The following is a 22665-nucleotide window of genomic DNA, read 5'->3' as shown; positions in this document are numbered from 1 at the left end:
CCCACCCGGCAGAAGAGACACTGGTGCAGTCCGCCTCTGTGCGGTAATACTAGCTGGATGATTTCAACAAACACTCATAGATGGCTGCTCTGGTGTTACACACACAGAGACAATGGCTACATTTTGAAAGACAATCTCAATATTTATACTCAACAACCTTTTTAAAAAACAAGAGGGATCATTAAAATTGCATTCTTTTTTTTACTGTCCTGAGGAAGCAGCATAATAGAAGATACATAAGAATCTGTTATGTCCCATTGGTTTCTGAAAGCAGGACTAAATAATAATAAGAAGAATGTATGGAAGCTTGTTTCTGCCACTAAATAAAAACAAATAAAAAAGATAATTGTGACTCTTTATCTCACAATTCTGACTTTTTTCTCTCAATTGCGAATTTTTGTTATGCAATTCTTACTTTTTAACTCACAATTCTGATGTTTTCGCAGAATTGCGAGTTATAAAGTCAGAATTGCGAGATATAAAGTCAGAATTGCAAGTTTCAGAATTGCAAGATATAAAGTTAGAATTGTGTGATATAAAGTCAGAATTGTGAGTTGCGAGTTATAAAGTCAGAATTGTGTGACATAAAGTCAGAATTGTGTGACAAAAAGTCAGAATTGCGTAATATAAAGTCAGAATTGTGAGTTATAAAGTCAGAATTACGTGACATAAAGTCAGAATTGCGTAATATAAAGTCAGAATTGTGAGTTTTAAAGTCAGAATTGCGTAATATAAAGTCAGAATTGTGAGTTTTAAAGTCAGAATTGTGAGATATAAACTCGCAATTCTGAGAAAAAACCATCAGTCTTTTTTCCCTAACAATTGGACAACGCAATTGCAAGTTTATTTCACAATTCTGACTTTATAAGACGTAATTCTGACTTTTTATCAGACAATTCTGACTCAGAATTGTGAGATAAAAAGTCGCAATTACCTTTTTTATATTTATTATTTTCATGGCGGAAACAAGCTTCCATAAGAAAAATAAGCAGTTTTTAAGGTCTATTGTTTATTTTGTTGTTATTTTATCTTTTTTAATGAATAAAAATGCACCCCAAAATCAAGATATATGGGGCAAAAATGGCCCTGTCTGAGTTCTTGTTTTTAATATTTATAACCCGATTTAGAGTGCTGTTTTCCTGAATATTAGCACGATTGCAAATGTAATAGCCTATTGATTTTATTCAAAAATATATATTCAATAAACAAGAAGTTAATGTCAGGTGGCTTTCATTTCAGACTTAGAAGCTTGCCTGTTTTCGCTCTATTTCACAACAGATCCACAGTAGAGCCATTGTGCGCCTCAGAGCAACTGAATGATTCAATGACTCACTCGTTAAGACAATGATTTGCCGCCACCTACTGGCAGTTTTAATTTCATTACATTTTTCCCATCGTTTCATTTTCTATATTTATATCTCGCTCCTGCGGCTGATAAAATCATACATGCGGTCCACCATGCTGCAAGAAAGACTGTCCACACTTGCCCAGATGTCAAATAAACACAACGTTATGAAATCGCTGGATATGAATAAACTTGTCAGAGAGAAAGCCAAGTTCTAAACGTCAAAACCTGAGTAAGTGTAAAACATTTCCTGATGATGTAGCTCCAACTGTTTGTTTGAAACAGGCCTTATGCAAAAGTTGTAACACTAATATGATACATGGTCATTTTGAATTTTGTACATAACTTTATTGTAATAATACTGTTTATTTCTTCAAAATTAATGTAACTGCTATTATAATGAGTAGAGTGGGACACAACCTAACACTTTTGGTATTCTTAGTTTGTGTGAATGGACTGGGGGTTCAGCGTACGTCTTTATTTCATATTAATTTCATTGTCTAGTACAAATATGTGGCTTGTTTTATTAATGCAGTGTATATTACTTACCCTGAAAGAAGAAAAGTGATTTGTGACGTTATAACGTGATGGACATGTTGCAACATGACCCAATATGACATAATTTGATCTGATTTAATCCAAAACTATACAAGATAAACTAAAATACATTGTAATAAAAGACAAATTATTAACATTTTATTAACACTAAACAACTCAACACTGATGTACCAATATCAATGTACTAGTAGTATGTGTACTATTTTAATACTTATTGGGACTGAATTGGTGAACTTTTTAGGTTTATAAAAGTATACTCTGAAGTGTGTTTAAATGCAGCAGTTCAGTTTTGATGTACACAGATAGTTTATTTATAGCACACTTGAATGCACTTCTTTTTGGAGGAGCGTTTTAAATAAACATCACAAATTGAGCTGAAAAATCAACTCACTTTTGCATTTGCTATTGTTAAATGAGTGTTCAGTGATATATTTCAAAGTTTTTCATTTTTGGCACATTTTGTTTCTCTACATAATGTTGATATGACAACTAGCACAATAATTAATGATTTTACAAACATGTCCCGTGTTACAGCACTACCTGTCCTCCCCTTTAAACTAAATAGCAAATCAGATTCATCCAAAATTGCTGAAACTATTTATTTTACAAAGCACTGATTAACTTCTGTGTCAACCAGACTCAGCTGTGATTGAACTATTAAACTATTACTGGTCATTTGTGTAACACTCGTCAGTAACTCTTGGTCCACAACTAATAGTGTACTTGTTTGGCCTAAGCAGAAGTCCAGCGAAGGGCCCAGAAACCCCAGCGGCGCCTCAGGTTTTGTGTAAGGACATCAACTACAGCTCAGAGTAGAGTTTAGATTCATTATAAACACTTTATTGTGGCGCCATCTGCTGGTTATCTGTCCTCTAAAGCTGTGTCTCCAAACTCAAATTCAGCAGAAAGCCTGATAAACAGTGTTTCAACAACATTATACTAATAATATTGTTATCAACAGTTCCCAAGAGTATATTATATTATATTTTGTATATTATACTGTACATTACACTGTACTTACTGCATAAGCATTTTAAATTTTTGTATTTAGTGCAGGAATATACCCAGTACAACCAACAGACTGATATTATCACACACTGCAGGATTGTGAGAGTTTTTCTTCAAAGTTTTCACTCACATAGAGCAACATATGGCAGATGAAATTTTAGAGAAGAGGGAAAAAAACTGTATTTCAATGACTATTTTAAGCTTTTATTAATTTCCATGACTTTTCCAGGCTTGGAGATCACAAAATATTTTCATTTTCCATGTACTGTGGTCATATAAAATGTCTGAGCCATATTCAGTACATTAACATTTCACTTTAATTACATTTAAACAATCATTAGGTGTTTGTGTGAATATTAATTCAACATTACAATTAAATTCAAAAGTAATTACATTCATTTCATTTATTAAATACATTTATCATCTACTTATTATAGCAAAGTTTAAAAAAATTATACTAAAAGGTATTTATGCCACATAACATAACAAAAACCAGGCAATCCACATACGTCAAAATAATATCCAACAAAAGCAACAGAAAGGAGTATAAATGCACAACAAACTAAACAAGACACAGGTGATGAACTGATGCGTTTCCATGGTGACTGACACAAACACAGAAAACATGAGGAGTGTGAAGCCATAAACTGAAAAGCATAAACAATTTCAAAATAAGAGTCCTTGGGTGTTACTGAACCAAATTCGTGACAGGGAGCCAATCAGCAGTAAAGGGTGTGTCCATCATGATGGAGAGTAAGCCAATCAGCAGTAAGGGTGTGTCCGCTCATGACGGGGGAGGAGAGTGAGCTAATCAGCACTAAGGGGCGTGTCCACTAATAAGGGGGGAGGAGAGAGAGTGAACCAATCAACATTAAGGGTGTGTCCACTCATGATGGGGGAGAGAGAGTGAACCAATCAGCAGTAAGGGGCGTGTCCACTCATAACAGGGGAGGAGAGAGAGTGAACCAATCAACAGTAAGGGCGTGTCCACTCATGACAGGGGAGGAGAGAGAGTGAACCAATCAGCAGTAAGGGCGTGTCCACTCATGATGGGGGAGGAGAGAGTGTTTAGCTTCTTCAAAATTAATATAATATGTTGAATAATAACAGCAACCTTAATGTGACATCAGAATTTAGAGAACAGGGAAGGTGACAGATCTGTAAGTGTGTGTGAGTGTGTGTGTTGAGAGTGGGAGTGTATTTGTAGCTATTCGAGTGTTTTGGAGTGTGTCAGTAGGCCGACACACAGGGTTGACTCACAGATTACACTAGTGATGCCATCTGTCTGGCTCATCTTACACACACACACACACACACACACATGCTACAGTAACAGCACCTCACACAATCCTCGCTGTACGCATGGCCACGAGTGGCAATACATGGCTTTACATATCAGCAGTTTCAACCCAGGTTCACTGCAAAAATGTCGTATGACCTACACCTCCAACATAAGTACCCTAACCTGAACCTAACAGTCTACTAATACTCTAACGAGAGTTAGCTGACATGTAGTCACAAAGTTACTTATAGTAAGTAGTCGAAAGTGGACTACTGAGATAAAGTGCAACCGGGTTGCAACCATGCTAATATCTTGATGACATATATACAAAAAATACAGTTTTGGTCTATAGTAAGTTTATTCACTATCCTCTCTATTTCAAGCTTCTCCAGAAAGATTATATGAGATTTTACTCAAATGTATGCAAATGTATCTACTATTATATGCTTAATCATGTACAGCTTTCTGCAGTAATTGCATGTGATGCAACGTGGTGTAACGCCTTTCTACAACACTGTTCATCATGATTTACATATTTCTATTATCACAAGATCTGGAAATATGGTTATGGACCAATTGTCCAAAATCAAGCCTTTATATTATACGCAAACAAAATCAAATAAATACTCAAAGCACTGCAATGAACTGGCCACAGCCTCCCCTGCTACTCCATAAAGAACAATGGAAAACGGCTTGGAAAATGGATGGATGAAAGGAATACAGAGACACAGTCAGAATTTGGAAGCAGTTTGGTAGCAAGGGATCAAGATCATGGCTGGAGTCCACTACATGACTTTTGCCCAGATTTTTGATACTGGGTGGTCGGAGATGACAGATTTCACAGAGAATCGTGTAATGTACGACTGGATGAGTATTTAGATTCAGACATGAATCTGTTCAGCTAGCGTGTGATTCTCATTTTATCGTTTTGTGTGTGATACCCAGTTTTTCTCTGTTTCCATTTACAAAGTCTGCATGATGCCTAGTGTTTAAAACACAAACACACACACACACACACACACACACACACACACACACACACACACAAACCCGATTCAAACAACTACAACTAACTCAGAGCCACACAGCCATAGATGAAATCAACTACAAATAAAATCTCTGAAATCTCTCAATATCTCATGCTTGACCAGCTCCAAAACAGCATTTTGGGATATCGCATTAAAAAAAACGCTGGATGGAAACAACAAGATGCGCATAAATTCTAAAAAATCAATTGAGGGTGATCATTTTCTTATCCGATAAGAAGACGTGCATAAACTATGATGGAAACATATTTACTGAATAAATCGCTCAAACCCTCATGTGACTTTGCCTCATCAGAGGCTGTGATTGGATAACTGGACTAACCAGTGGACCAATCGCATCGCAGCACCTCAAATGTTGGTTTGGTGGTTCTGAAACGCCCGAGTCCAAGTCTGTCATCAGAATGATCTGGTTTAATTCCCTCCAGAAGCGTCTCACACGATTGTGTTCCCAAACACCAGCATCCGAACGCAAGATCACATGACAGCATTTATTGCGTTTCGTCTGACGCTCTGAGACGAAACTCATTTATGATGGAGCAAAAAAGAGCCCAATTGCAGCAACTTCCATTTTTATTACTGATATTTTGCGCCAAATTTCCAAGAAAGTGATGATTTTGTACTCTTGAACACATGGGATGGAAATGCTGCTTTATTCGCAAATGTTTTATGCGATATTCCAATTTTATGTACAAGTTAAATTGGCAACTTTGAATGGAAACACAGCTATTTTTCACTCATTATAATCCATTTTGGCTGGTTTTATACAGTCCTTGAACAAAAGACATTTCAGTCAATTGGAAGTCACCATTATGGTGATGAATGTTCCCTTTAGTTGGGATCTTGGCTCTCGTCTTTTGTCACATTAATTATTATCTTTGAGCAATTGCTAAAAATGCATGCAGTCACTATTGTCTACAATATTTTATGCTCCTCTCTAATGACATACACCTTTACTATGAGCACTTTTATGGAGATATAGTGGCTGTCGGTTCCTAAATGAGTTTTTAATAACAGCAGCTTCTAATTTTAAACTTTCATTATCAAGTTATTACCTCTTCTCATAACCCCTGCTCTTGTACAAACTGCTTATAAGCATATTTTTCTAGGTTATTTGTCACATCTAATGTTTTTGTTTTGCAAAGTACACAAGCTCTCTTTTAACTGATCATGAAATATTTTGACATTTCTATGTGGAAAACATTGTGCATGTGAAACAGAACACAGTTGTTATGAAGATTAAGATGAAGTTGCATAATTTGAGTCTTCAAATGCTGATGGACGAGTGACGTGTTAAAGTTAGCGGTTTTCCAAATCCCTAACCGGAAGTATGGGTAATAGAAGCACTAATGGATGTTTTAATAGAAAAAACAAGCACTTCCAGATTGTGTGACTGACAGAAACAGTAAAGTGAAACTATATTATGACAATAAGGAATCAGATGTGTGGTGATAGTAAACTGGATCACATTTTTCATGACAACAGACAAATATAGTTTTGGAATTACATGAGTAAAAGAAGACTATCATGTTTGGTAGACTAAAGGCCCGTTTAAACCAACTTTTAATGATAACGATAAAGATATCGTTCTAAAAATCGTTCTAAATGTAAAATAACAGCAGAGTTCATTTCACTGACAGCCAATCAGAATCCATCCTGCTTTAAGAGCTCGAGCATTTAAAGAGACAGACGACAAAACAGAGCGATATCATCCGCTGGCCTGAACCCTTCATGGTTGTTAAGATGAATCAGACCGCTTAACATTTAGATGCAGTTATTTGGCCACAGACGATTATGAAATGTGGAGCAGCAGGTTAAAGGCTGCAGATATAAAAACTAAAACAAAACACAAAGCTAGATAAAAGTGCCTTGGCAATGGGATATGAAGGGTTTGATATAAAGCCTTACCTGAGCTGTTGCTCTCGTCACCATTGCAACACTCATGGGTGTTTTGGGAGGTTTCAATGAGGTAGATCCAAAATCAGGAATGCCGTGAATAAATAAAAGCAGGGAACAAGGGGTAGAGAGGATGTCTATTGAAGAGCCGGCCACTGTGGATGGATGGATTACTGAGGTATTAGTACACTGTGATTACACACACACACACACACACACACACACACACCAAGATGCTCGCAGGAAAAAATGCTTAGAGGATTAAGTGGCTAGAAATAGTGGAGTCTTCAACTGACCCAGAATCAGATCTTAGTTCAGTTATACGACAGAGAAGCCCTCTAGGAAACACATGCTAACACACACACACCCCGTCGGCACAGGGGGCATCCAGAGCTCAAGCAATCGGTTCACAAGGGCAAATTCACACCATATTTCCCCATTCGCTCCAAAAGAGAGAGACCTCAGTCAGCATTTGCTTCTTGTCTAAAACCGGTGCAGATTAAACTTGGACAAACCTGTTAATCATCCACTGCGGTGGATTTGTGATGTTTATGGGCATTAAATCTTACCAACCCTGAGCCAGAATCTCTTTCAGTGATATTATGTCCTATTATGAAACAATAGCTGGCTTGACCGAGAGAAGAAAAACAAAAATGAAAGGCAAAGCCGTTGGGTGTATTTATTTTTTATGTGTGAAATCTCTCTTTTATGAACATGTTGATGTTTTAATGCACATATGACCGCCCATCTGCACCAGTGTTAATGAGATATCAGGGATCTGTCTACACATAAATGCACAAAAAACAAGGTGATAAAAACAACAACACAATCACAGAGTAAGGAGTCATTCATCTAGGAGAGACAGACTTACGAACTCGATTACAAAATGGATTTCTGTGGACTGTAGGCAAAGAAATTTTGGTTTGCATTTTGTTTCCATTTTTTTTATTTTTTTTATTTGATTCAATTGAACCAATTGCTTCGCCAAATGATTCGCGTCGCCACACGCTGGTGACCCCTGCTGGTCAGAACAGTGTAAATGCAGCGAAAACTCAGTCAAAACATGCATAAAAACACCTTTTACAAACCAACAACTGCAATGTTTCATTGAAGGTGTCATCTGTTAAACACAATCTCTATAATATGAGTTATTTTATTAATTTGTAGGGTTTGTTTTGTTTGTTTTATGGAGAGTTTGGTTAATCAGACCAGTAAGAGACTTTTAACTACATATCTTCCTTTTTATTATACAAATGTGTTATTAAATGTCTACAAATGTATAAAACTGATCCGAGATCAGGTAAAAAAAATCATATATAGACACCGGTTCATGTGTTCACATAGAAATCATCGCCCCCTAGCAGCGAAACACTGCCATTTCGAAATGGTTATGACGTAACGAAGCCTCGTTTACTGAAGTCATGTGACTTTGGCAGTTTGATATGCGCTCTGAATCACTGTTTCAAAACAAATGATTCACAATGGTTTCGAAGCTTCACCAAGCGAATATTTTTTGCAAACCACTACAATACTGACTTCTAAACCCACTTGCTTTGCCATAATACAATATAATTGTCTTTCTTTTATTCGATTGGCAGTCCTAGTCATGGTATCACAATACCATGATGTTACAGTATCTTCCTCTATGAAACAGGCCTTTGATGGGGCTGAAGAATTTCACAATGAACAAAACAAAGATAATTTCAATATACTCATTTCTTTGTTAATTGTTCTGCAATATTATGCAGTACCAAAATAGATGTGACATCACAGTTTGCGAGTTTATTAAGGTCTCCAAAGGGAGTCGATTTCAAAACGCTGTGGGGCAAACCAATAGAAATGCTATACAGAGATCCTCCTACAGATTCTATTAGCTGGTGTCGTTTTGCAAACTTGGAACAAAATCAATAACAGCCCAGGGGACAAAGTGTGCTGTCGAACAGAGCAGAAGCTTATGTAACACTTTACAGCTCGTTTACTGCTCCATTCCAACTACACGATGGACATATTGAGCAAAATATGCAAGAAAAGCTATTTTGTGATAATGAACATTTATTTGCATGAATGTGGTATGCTTTTTCAAACATTACCTTTCATGTAGAGTGTAATAGAGCTGTTTGTGAATGTAAAAGGTCTACAAAGTTTTAAAGATCAAAGTGCATGACAATTAAAGTTATTGTCTCCAAAAGAAAGAATCGATTCTGAACTGAAACGAGTCGTCAGTAATTCTAGTCTCATTTCCTGTTACAAACCAATGTAACAAATTTGCATATGTTCTTTCATTGGCTGAACAGCATCTGCTTTGCCCCGCCCTCAAACACTGTAGTTGTATCCGAGACTGGAAGAGTTTGGTTTGTGTTGTTCATGTTGAGAAGACGCTGTTTTCTTCTGCCAAAGTAAATCCACTTTGATGGTATATGTTACGCATATTCCATCATATTTGTGTTAATATGCCAAACCACACATTTGACAGTGTAACACCCCTACTGTTCGAACCGCCCGCCCAGCCTATGTCCGTTACATTCACCCTGCTAAACCTCACTCCCTTCCGGGGTCACGGCACCAATGTAACCCCTCATGTTGAACCGCCTGCTCTAAGCGGGACTCGAACCCAAGTCCGCCGGCATGGGAGGCGGGCCCTCTAACAAGGAGGCTAAAGATTGCAGTCTCTAGCGTCAGTCGCTAAAGCACCTTTTGAGATCAGGGGAGTGAGGTTTACACACATAGCTCTTACCGATCTACGTCCGTTACACTCACCCCCCTAAACCACACTTCCATCCGGGTCATGGCACCAATGTAACCCCTCCTATTGGAAGCGCCCGCTGTAAGCGGGACTCGAACCCTGGTCCGCTGGCATGGGAGGCGGGCCCTCTAACAAGGAGGCTAAAGATCGCAGTCTCTAGCATCAGTCGCTAGAGCACCTCTTGAGATCAGGAGAGTGAGGTTTACACGCACAGCTCTTACCGGCCTACGTCTGTTACAACAGCAACATTTGGCAAAAAATACACTAAGCTAATAGCCTGGCATCTGTCTTGCTCATCTTTTGACTCAAGCAGGTCACTGTGATGTTTTACCTCCAAAGAGTATTCATATGTACACATTTGAGAAAAAACAGTAAGCAAAATGTCATTTACTCCAGGACCCAGGTCAGATTTTCTTTCTTACCATCAGACACGAATAGTAAACCAACACAACCCCCTCCTCAGATGAATAATTGATCAAACCCATATAGCCTGGAGCTCACCAAGACAGCGTTCATTAAATGGGGATATGATTTCCATATTTTCAGTTTTGGGCTGAGATAGTGGTTTGACTTTTTTCATACTCTTTATTCTGGCAAGAAGAAATAACAAGAACATGAACAAAAGAGACCTGTCTGCCTTAGAGACCAGAGAAACCTAGATTCTGGGATAATATAATGCAAAGGGAGGAGGAGTGAATACAATCCTCTATGTAAGCTGTTTAAAACCTAATGTTCAAGTTCAATTGTAAACATACTTTTAAAATAAAAAAAAAATCCATAGTTTTTAGTATAAAAATGAAACTTTGGATATGTGATAAGACTGCTGAAATTCACACCAGCAAATATGATATTATAGACATATTTAGTTGTAAACACACAGTATTTTGATGATATAATCAGTAAAAATCACAAATATTAAAGCCAGTTGCTCTGGTGTCCAACAGGGTTCAAATTTTGAGAGTGACTTGTTTTCACACGACACCAGCTTTAAAAGTCTGTCAATCTTTATGTAATCAAATACATACGAAGCAGAGATGGGTTGAATGAGCTACTGAAAGGCAGACTTTGTAATGTGTAATGGAAAGTAATGTTCTATGAGGAAAAATGAATGTGGAGACACTGTGTGGAACTGTTGAATAGAGGGCATGAAAAAGACTTTGAGTAGAGAAATGATATTCATTCCCCAAACATTAGGAGAATGTTTCCAGTATTTTGGTCAAGGATTCCAGTCTGACACTATCTTCACTGTTTCACATTCAATAGCTCTTTCTTTGAGAACTGAAAGCTCATAATCGATCCTTTCTTTAACAGTAAATAGAGACTCTGTTTATGATACTCTCTATTTTTCACCAAGACTATTACCTCCTCTGAACTTTGGTTCATCTTTATTTTTCTCACACAGTTTTTATCTCTCCCGTTCACATTCACACACAACCTTCAGGTAGTCAATCATATACATAATCCTCAATTTTTTTTCACATATTATGAATAGTGTTGCCAGTTTTACAGCGTTTTGTCCACTTTGAAGTTCACTGCTGCTCACCTGAGTCTGAAAAACTCCTGATGTCAAACGGACCTTGGTCTGAACCACCATGCATAATCCAACACTTACTTTTTGGCTTACAAAAAAGAAAAAGAAAAGCTGAGAATGGTGAGGAATCAAGAATACTAACCCTTTTAAACAGAAAAAGAAGTGTGTTATTTAATCAAATTTAATGCATGTAGTACATAAAAATGTTATTGCTTCATTCTGTGGTTGTTGCACTACAGCGTTCACTTCATCTCTGAGTCATCTGGGTGGTAAAGAGGGAATGACTCTGGGATGAAGCAGAACGAAAACTGCAACAATTGGATTAGGAGAACAAAAGATTCAACCGAAACAGTCAGGGGAGCATCAGGGTTTGATGGGTAACTGGATTTCCCTCTGTCTATTGTTAGTCAAAGCGATGGGCTTTCCTGACCACAGGCGTAGACTAGGGCTTACATTGACTAGCCTTGTAGTTGACTACTAGTCAGCGCTGTCAGAAAAATCCCACCAAAATTAATAAAAATGCTTCCAAAAACCAAGATATGGTGCAAAAAAAATGTCTCTGTATAAGTTCTTGTTTTTAATATTTATAAGCAATACTACAAGATGTTACAAAAAAAAGTGCTGTTTTCCCGAATATTAGCATGTTTGCAAATGTGATATTCATTTTATACAACGATTCAATAAACAATAAGTTAATAGGCTATTTGTTGACTTACATTTTAGACACAATATTGTCTGTTTTTCCTCTATTTTGCCAACAAAAATAGTTCCAAACAGTGGAGCCATTGCACATCTCAGCAGCACAGTTTCGTTACTAAATGAATCCATGTTTTTGAACGAATCGTTCTAATGAATGACTCGACGACTCACTTCTGCTTTGTCCCTGAATGAATCAGCCATTTTGAATGAATCGTTTGACTGACTCACTCGTTAAGACAACGATTTGCCGCCACCTACTGGCAGTTTTAGTATAATTTCATTCTAGCTGAGGGGCGAAGATTGAATGCTGTTTGTTTTCGGTCATGATTGTAACAATACTCCGTACTCCGACCATTGCTTTGAAACGGCCTCTGGACATGAACTGTCTATTTTTTTTTAAACGGTAACATAAACCACGAGTACTTGAGCAACTCGGGTATTGTTTTGACAAGTAACTGACTAGGAGAAATCAGTAGAAACAGTAAGAAAGCGACAGCTGAAAAATGATGATGAATTTTATATGAATACATTTATAATGAGTCTTTAAGCAAATGATATACTGAAATTGTAGAGGCAAGAATAGATGTAGAAGATGCCAGACAAAACAAGACAAATGAAGATAAAAAGAAATGCATGTAATTGGTAACGTCGCCATGCATTTGATCAAATGTTTAAAGGGCTGTCAAGCTTTTCTTGCAGTTATCCTTTATGTCAGTTAAAGAGGCTTCAGCTCTTGTCTTGTGCACATAAAACATTCTAATCCCACAGCATTCTTTCCCTTTAATGCAGGAACTGTGGGATCTGTTTTGTGAAAAGATTATATGGCATGTCAGTTTCATTGAATGAAACCGCATTGGTGAGTAGTGACAGAGCAGTATATTGGCCAGGCTGATAACTAAAATTTTATACAGTATGTTTATATATCTCTCAGTTTTCTTAGTGTAAGCTAGATCTAATGCAGCACACTTGATAAACGCCTTACACACAGATAAACACATGTATTCACACACACAGACACAAAATTACCACCCGGGGCAAAGTTTCTCTGGCCATTTCCAGCCCCCATCTGTCATTGTGTTTCGGTTCATGTAACACCCACCGCTGACCGAAAAAGCAGCGAGTGAGAGGAAGTGTATTCAGCCGAACTTTTACAAACGATTAAGTACAAACCACAGTAATTCTGCCGACAGTTTTATTATAACTTGCTGAGCTGATTCTGTCGAGTAGTCCAAGTCGAAAGAGCCAGTCCTACATATATATCAGAGTTATTATAATTACGTCTCCTAATATGTTTTGGGGATTTTTTTCATCTAATAGATAAAAGTCTGATTAGAAAAGTAATAGAGCACATCTCTTCAACAAGCTTCAACCTGCAGACTAAAAAACAACCTGCGGCAACTGTAAAAGTAGCCCAATTCCTCAGACTGATGAGAACAAGATGAGAGAAAATGAATGTTGATGGAGTCGAGAGAGAGAGAGAGAGAGAGAGAGAGAGAGAGAGAGGATGAGATCAGTGTCACTGTGCTTTACTGTCTGAAAAACCGTAGTACGAAACAAATGAATATATAAAAATTAAAGATGAATCAAAAGTGACACTGTCTTTGGTGAATAATAAAAATATAATAAATGAAATGAAATAATGAAAAATAACAATTTGCATTTTAAAGCGATATATAAATGATTATATAATCAATGCATTCTTGCATTAAATCAGCTGGACGGAGCACAATGGAACGAAACAGAATAGATGATTATTTGAACTAATTTTATTAAAAATGTCACTAAAACACTGATGAAAGACGTGACGCAACAGCAAAAGATGTCAGTTTTGACATTTGTTTTAATTATATTGTCTTGTCTTTGTTTACATACTTCATATTATGTGTATTTTACATAAATATATTAACTTAATATGTTTGATAACTTGCAAATAACAACAATATGCTTCAGATATGAGGTTTAAATCTAGCCTGTGTTATCCATTTGAGCTATATAACATAAAGAAATACATAAATCTGGCAAAAACCCAAATATTAGAATCATGTCTTTTCTAACACAATCACAACTCTTTAACTCGTCTGTCTAATTACCCCTCTGTGCCCCTTAACCTGAAACATCATTAATAATTTAACAGCATTATTATTAATGAATGCTGCTTCATGTGTCAGTCAGAGATATTTTACTGTCAGGTTATTGTTATCCATTCAGATCACTTGGAATTCTGACAGTTCCGACTCTAAATTCTAAATTATGATTGGATGAGCTGCCTTTATTGTTGTTTAGCAAACATAAACCAAATAATGAACCATATTAATTGGCATAATTGGCTTATTATCAATGCATTTAGGCCTAACTATTAGTTAAAATTGATGTTTTGTCGTATTAATATTGCTATAATGAACATTGAACAATGCAATGAGGAAAAAATCTGTGTAATTAATATCTACAGAAATACAGTCGCCTACACTGACTGAAATCAAGTTGGTTTGTAAATAAATCTTTCTTCTAAGGTTCCTCTGTCACTGCGGAGTCTCTCTTCTACATCCACATCTTTTCATTTAAAAGAGATTAAAGCATCAGGTTTTATGATGCCTCTCTCTCTCTTTCTCTTGTATCAGGATTAAAAGAACAGTTCATTAATAACTCTAACACACAGCAATATACACTCATGATCAGCACCTTTCTTCCCCCTCCCTGTTTTATTGTCTAATCCTGTCCTCCACCCCCACCACTCTTCAACCTACTAGATTATGGAAACATCCCCACAGAGTGACTGTTGTCTTGGTAACCGGCCCCACCCTGTCTAATTCAGAGGTGGCATCACGTGCACTGAACAATCTGGAAGATGAATATGCCTCTTCTTACTTAATATAATCTACACATAAACACACTGCATATTCACAAACGACACAGTTTGATAAATATAATCGTACTGTATGTCATTATGTTTACTATATACTATTTCTATTATCATTTTCAAGGAGGTGACATCTCGGGCACGAGGACCCTTTTTTCAACCCCTTGTTGCTGTGGTAACAGTTGAATGTCATTTCAGGAAGCATTTCCCATCTGCGCTGCTGTTCGGCATCCAGGAGACGCCCCGGGCCTTCGAACAGAGACCATATGAGTTGAGCAAAGTTTCGTCAGTGATAAACACACAAACATGCTGGAATCATCTTGCATCATCTTTAACATGACAGAGACATTCATATTGTTTGGGCCCTGAGGCATCACAGAAACTCACAGCAGCTTTAAATAGGTGTCTGTTGACAATCTCACAAAGCAAAAGCTGGTACAGTAGTCCAGGGTGCTTCAACTCCAGTGTCCTTCAGACTTTAGTACCAATTCCAATTTAGCTCACCTGTGGATAATTTTTCAATTCATTCTAAACAGCTTCATTAGCTTGTTCAGGTGTGTTTGGTTGGGGTTAGAGCCAGAGACGGCCTTTGCAATTCAGAGGCCCGTTTCTGCTATATTTACAATGTTATCTCATATTTCGTTCTTAAAAGTCTATTTATGCATTCTATCTCTTTAACCAAAACTGCTGTTACAATTACTACCGGAAAAAAACAACAACATTCAATCTTCTTCCTTTAGTCCCTCAGCTAAAATGAAATTATACTAAAACCGCCAGTAGGTGGCGACAAATCATTGTCCTAACCAGTGAGTCATTGGGCCCTATTTTAACAATCTAAGCGCATGGTCTAAAGCACACGGCACAAGGGCGTGTCCGAATCCACTTTTTCTAGTTTAAGGATGGGAAAAATGGTTGGCGGTCTAAAGCCTGGAATACACTGCACGATTTTAGCAAATCCTATAGGATCATTACAAATCACACTGTGCGGCATGGATCTATTAAACTTGGGTACGACATGCATGTAGACTGTGCGATGATCATGCTGAATTTCTGACACTGTCGGAAAATGATCGTAGGCTATCTTTGGTCGCAAGACGGGGAAAACAGCCGTCTTTGAACCTCTCTCACTGTACGACATAGGACCACAGATTAAGAGCCACGATCACAGAAATCGCCACGATTGTTTCACGATGGCAATCTTTCGTCTGGGACAGCAAAAAAATCGTGCACTGTATCCCGGGCTTAAAAGGGTTGTCCCTGTTCTCTTAATGAGTCATGGGTGTGTTTTGGGCGTAACGTGCAATAAACTAATCAGAGTCTCATCTCCCATTCCCTTTAAAAGCCAGTTGCGTTAGCGCCATGGCTGATTCCTCAAAATAGCAACACGCCAACAATGCACCTGAACACACCTCGTTTTCAGACCAGCACGCCCATGGGCGCACAAATGCATTTGCTATTTAAACAATGTGGCGCTGGACATGAAAATGATAACTGCCTCGGGCTGAAACTAGCAAAAAACACTTGCGTTGCGCCTGGCACTGCATTGCGCTGGGTGTATGATAGGGCCCACTGAATCATTCAGTGAAATTATTCATTCAAAACGGCAAGGGACAAAGCAGAAGTCATCGAGTCATTCATTAGAATGATTCTGTCAAAAACGTGGATTCATTCAGTAATGAAAATGAAACCGTGTCGCTCGGAGACGTGCAATGGCTCTACAGTTTGGATCTATTTTCATTGGCAAAATAGAGGAAAAACAGACAATATTGTGTCTAAAATATAAGTCACCTAACAGCCTATTAACTTTTTTTTAAATTGTTGTATAAAATCAATATCACATTTGAAAACGTGCTGATATTCGGGAAAACAGCAATTTTGTTTATGTGATATTGTTTATAAATATTAAAATAGCACAAGTGGAGGCCTCCTCAGTTGCGAGGCCCGTTTCAAGTGAAACAGGTGAAATGTAGCAAAGGCCACTGGTTAGAGCTAAACTCAGCACTGGCTCTCCAGGACTGGATCTGAAGAGCCCTGCAGTAGTCTAGCAGAACTTGAGTATTGGTGATCCAAACTGCATTCTGATCAAGCTTTGCCATCCACTGACACTCTAGACAGTTTCTGATTAATCAGGTGGCACCAGTGCTGACACTAAGGCTGTGTTCAGACTGCAGGCTAATCAGATTTTTCTCAAATCAGATCTTTTCAGGCAGACCGTCCACACTATTAATTGCAAGTGATCAAATAAGATTTGTGTGTCCGGACATAGCCAACATATCTGCATGTGTTGCTCTGGTAACGACCCACCAATGTGACGAGGCTTTCAAAACAAATGCAAGGAAAATGGAGGTGCATCATATCGCTCTCCAAATAAGCGCCCTGTCGAGTCTGATGAAATCTAATTTGATCACTTGCAATTAATAGTGTGAACAGTCTGCCTGAAAAGATGTGATTCGAAAAAAAAAAAAAAAAAACTGATTTCACAGCCTTAGATATACTTATTGCATGGAAAATCACATAATTCCAACTATGGGAAACAGTAATAGCAAAACACCACTAAATCCATTTCAGTATAGTTCAGGATGCTTACAGAAGAATGAGATAATGCTGACAAAGGAAAGGGTTTTGTTTGCAGAGTTGCACTTCTCACATGTCAAACCTGAGCTATAGGCTCTGTGCCGCATTCATCAGAATCTGAGAACACCTTCCTCAGCTGCATCCTCATCGTCTTTGAAAGCATGTGACACCGTTGAGTGCTCTTTGCTAAAACACCAATTACCCCCCTGAGGATGTTACCAATGATGACAAATTACCTGAGATAAAAGACTGCCTAGAGAAATTGCTACATAAAGATGAAGCACAGTCAGCAATGGGAATACATGCCTCACAGGCCCAGGTAATCGCAACAATGCAAAAGTCTTTGTTTACAGACTGACACTCCTCTCTTGGGGTCTCCAAAGCATACAAAAGCTGGTCAGACTTACGCCATTGAACAATTCCAGCTCCAAAGACAAATCCCATAAAGCAACATGAGCTAACCGAAAAGGAACTTGTTCTGCTGCAATAGAAGATTCATGAACTTTAGGTGTTGAATGAATCATTCCAGCTCCCAGCTGCTCCTGTAAACAATCCAACTCTGAACCAACTGGGCACTGAAAAGGTTCCTCTTTCCAAGCTGTGCGTTAAGCGAATACAGCCACCTCATCGATGGGGTTCTTGCATTTACAGTAGTGTCAACCATAGCGACAGCCTCAATAGTTCTGGGAGTGGGTGCTAAATGGTGCCCTACACTTGAGACAACGTCCTTCCGAAACACAACCTCCCACAATACACCGTCCAGGAGAGACACCAGCTCCAAGCGCAAGCGGAGGCCCCTTCAGTTGCGAGGCCTGTTTCAAGTGAAATAGGTGAAACATAGCAAAGGCCGCTACTGGTTAGAGCTAAACTCAGCACTGGCCCTCCAGGACTGGATCTGAAGAGCCCTGCAGTAGTCTAGCAGAACTTGACTATTGGTGGTCTAAACTGCATTCTGATCAAGCTTTTTATTTCTCCCACAATACACCGTCCAGGAGAGATACCAGCTCCAAAACCAAACTTGAAATGGCTGATATGTTGCCAAATGTAGATAGAGCATCAATACCATATGGCACTGAAATCAACAGGGTGAACTAAGGGAAATGTGTTGTCTTGCTTGAAGGGCCTGCCAATCTTCTTACTGACCAGTCTTGTCCTGCACCCACAAAAGAGACATGAGACTCCATAGCTGAAAGGGTCTTAGTGCAGTATTCCTAGGTGATGAGCCACAACCATAAGCCCCAACATCCTTTGAAAAGTCCTGGTGGTCAGAAGATGCTTCAACATTTTCACACAATGTAGTAACAATCGAAAGCAAGCTGGAGTGAGTCACACCCATATCGCCGCTAACTAATATTCCAGACGTGACGAGCTTCTCAGACTCCAACGCCACAGAAGGTGTAGTAACCACTCCTTCATCCTTTGGCCTCCGCATGATGGACCTCCAAACAGGAGACATGTCGTACCCGTTGTCACCAAAGATGAAGCACGTGAATGGAGGGAGACATTTCCTAAACGGCATTTTGCCACTCAAGAGGGGGAATCAAAAGCACTTGAAAGTGAACTGTGGCATAACTGAAGTAAAATTGTTTATGGACATCAATCATTAGAAAGTATCAATTAAAACTTTTTTTTTTTTCAAAGGCCATTATCTAGATCAGGGCTGGGCATACAATGTGCGATTTCAGCAAGGTTACCAACTCACACTGTGCAAATAAATCACATGCGATGTAAAGCCAAACTTTACGATCTATGTGCTCACGCTATACAGTCCGATCGTCGAGCTGCGACTTGACACAATTGCGCAGTAAGGGAAAAATCACACAGTTTAGGGCAATCAGTTTATAGCTCTGCTTCAACTGTGCGATACCTTCACGAGGGGTGACCAAAATTTCTGACATGTCAGAAATTCACCCGACCATCCAATTGCCATTCGGGAGAGGTTAATCGCCTCTCGCTTCCCCTTGTACACTGCAAGACAAACAACGCACAACAAAGCTGAAATTCGGCCTGACTCAACAAATACTCACACGAGCATTGGACGAAAATCGCAGTGTTCGCCTGGCTTTAGCGAATGTTAAAAAAATGTATTTGTCATTGAATCATTTATTCAAGAGATTTGTTCAAAAACGCTGATTCATCCAGTAATGAAACAAGTCAAGTCTTTATGAGTGAGTCATTGAATCATTCACTTAACCTGATTTTAAAAAAATCATTCAAATTAATATTTTTTAAAACAGACTGCAGTATTAACATTTTGTCAGAACCTCTAGTAAATGATGTTATTTTGTTTAGTTGTCTATTCAGAATCGTGGGAGCTTTATTTTACGAATTCAAGGCATATTGGCTATATGTAAATATAGTCCCTAAATGAAGGGAACAGAATTAGTTAAAATGGACTTCCAGTTTAAGCCCCACCCACATCTGGTTTTATCAGAATACAGATACAGACAGGTCTACAGCTAACCTCTGTGCTCATTATCAGAGCCACACAGAATCTGTGTCAAGAACTCAGTCGAAAGCTCCACACATCTGTAAACATATATTTAGTTTGGGTAATTCTGTATGATTTATTTGTATTATTTTGTGTAATAATAAACCTTTTTAGCTATAGTACTGTCATCTCTGCTTAACACATTTTACAATTTCACAGAATTCCACAGACTTCCCCCTAACAAAATCGCACAGAAAATCAGTCATTAGTACAGTCTGCAGAGAAACAGATGCCCTCTCATCTGATCCTCGCTTAGATTAAACTTCAATCCCCTTCACCACCCCATCCGCCACCGCCCGAGTGAAGGGGAGACATATCAATAATGCAAACACCATTGATTGTGCATGATCCCTCATTGCCTTCCACCATGAAAGCCAAACCATATTGCTGAACTGATGCTAATTCAGCTAAAGACCTTTTCTGACCGTGTTCCAAGTGGCGATAAATTCCTGTGAATACACTTTAGCTGTATCAGAGTCTTCGTACATTTTGACCATTGAATTGACTTTTCTAGTCAGTTGCAATTATTAGATTAAATTAATTGAGAATAAATTCTAACACAAGGCATAAATAGATCTAAATGTATGTAATTTAGCTTTTTTTACTATTTATTTTCCCTGACTTTTCCAGGCATAAAAAAGAAAAATCTGAATTAATAAAAATTCTCTTATGTTTCTGGTTTCCCATGACTGTAGACAATATAGTAATATAATAATGATGCAGACAAATCAAATAAATGATCCAGGGATTCTAAACTGATGTGTTGTCTATTTGCATATTAAATATTAGTTATGTGGGCAGCTGCAAATAACGAAAATCACAGTTCCTTTCGTCCTATAGTTGCTTGTTTATTTTTCAGTGGAACATGCACATTCTGTCATGGTGTCAATTTTTCATTAATTTGTATTGTTTTTATACTGAAATAATAATATTTTGTCTCTCACAAAAACATTTTTTTTTTAAATTTTAATAGTCATTATTTAGTATGTTTATTAAACCATTTTCCTCATAGGGACTATCAACTGACGCCCACAATGTAGATTTTACTATCCTTGTGGAGACAAAAACACAAACATCCACAATGGCTTCCATAAAAAATGTGTTAAAGCATGATCTTGTTTACTAAATTGGACAGATAAGTGTAGAGCGCGCACACACACACACACACACACACAAAGAGCAGCGGACACACCCCACTCTCAGCGTCAGACACATGGAACAAAGGTGTTTCACAGCGAGGGATGCTTAATGCTTTTGACATCTTCATTTCACACCATTAAACACGTGCTGTATGTATGTTGCATGCTGTATTCTTGAGCATTCTGTGTATATATCGTATATTGTTGTATGCATAAATGTTGCATATTGTGTGTAATGTTACATATCATGAATAGTCAGCTTTATACAGCATGTATACTCTTCCTTTTGGAAATCAAATTCAGTAAACATGAATTCGGGTTCTGATTCGAAGGAAAGCGCTATCAATTGAGGGTAAGAGAATAGGTGGGCAGAAGCAGCTGTCGATCAAAACACTGTAATCAGCAGATGAACAGAAATATAAAACGTCTGTGGAGGATTCTCATAGTGTGGAGAGAGAGAGAGAGAGAGAGAGAGAGAGAGAGAGAGAGAGAGAGATTGCCTGGAGTAAATGCAACAAAAACCTGCCAGCACTTCTCCTGAACACACACACACACACACACACACACACACACGCCCATCTTCAATTCACAGAGTCCTCATAAAAACAAAACCTTCAGCATGCCTTGAAAAATCAAGGAACCAATCCGAGGCAGAAAACATACGCGAGGATTTCCACCTGTCCATCAGACGACCTGTTCAGAATTATAGCAGTTACAAAGAAAAATCACTTTGCTTTCCTAATCTACTACAATTCTTGTGTATCTCAGCAGGGTTTGTTTAAAGTAAATCACCAACAACTCCAACTCACTCAGTTTCAAACTGTACTTAAGAAATACTGTAATTTGAGCATAAATGGCACCAGGAACTTCCGAAACGCTCCGATCCTCTGGAACTACATCAACACAGAGCAGGTCCTCAAAGTGAAGCTCATGTTTACCTTCTTCGGACGCCTCCTCCTCCCTCCGAGCCCGTTGAGTTTGTCTGTAGCCTCCATCCTGAGATGGGACTGAGTGTCTTCATTCATCACCCTCTCTAAGAAGTCACCGTATCCCTCTTGATGTCTTTTCTTAAGCGTTAAGTACTCAATAGATCCTTGGTTCAACCATCCAATGGAGATCCCCCTCCACTCTCTCTAGACTCCCAGTTCACTGTGACGGTAGTAACAAATAAAGAGCGAGGGACTGGAAAGGGGGAGTGGCCGAGAGAGAGAGAGAAGAGAGAGAGAGAGAGAGAGAGAGAGAAAGAGAGAGAGGCTTGCCGCTAAAATAAGAAGGGTGATGGGCTTGGAGGGAGAAGGGAGGCACAATGGTGTAACCATGGTAACAATTCCCACCAGTGTTTATTGGGAAGCACAACCAATCCCAGTTGCCACCCATGTGTGTGTGTGTGTGTGTGTGTGTGTGTGTGTGTGTGTGTGTCAGAGAAAGAGAGAGAAAGAGAGTGTGTGTGTGTGTGTGTGTGTGTGTGTGTGTGTGAGAGAGAGAGAGAGAGAGAGAGA

At 38.4% G+C, this 22665-nt stretch overlaps 1 protein-coding gene across 1 annotated transcript in view; it reads right to left on the bottom strand.

Annotated features, from left to right (window-relative positions):
- ank2b (ankyrin 2b, neuronal) overlaps nt 1-22315 on the bottom strand; it is a 112067-nt gene extending 89752 nt beyond the window's left edge. The window contains exon 1 of the mRNA XM_051901323.1: nt 22105-22315. Within this exon, the coding sequence (XP_051757283.1) occupies nt 22105-22191 (87 nt within the window). The 5' untranslated portion in view covers nt 22192-22315. The remainder of the gene's footprint in view (nt 1-22104) is intronic.
- Nucleotides 22316-22665: the final 350 nt, after the last annotated feature.

This window comes from Ctenopharyngodon idella, chromosome 7 (genome assembly GCF_019924925.1).
Source record: "Ctenopharyngodon idella isolate HZGC_01 chromosome 7, HZGC01, whole genome shotgun sequence".
Taxonomy (NCBI): domain Eukaryota; kingdom Metazoa; phylum Chordata; class Actinopteri; order Cypriniformes; family Xenocyprididae; genus Ctenopharyngodon; species Ctenopharyngodon idella.
This window is presented reverse-complemented; position numbering and strand designations above follow the sequence as displayed.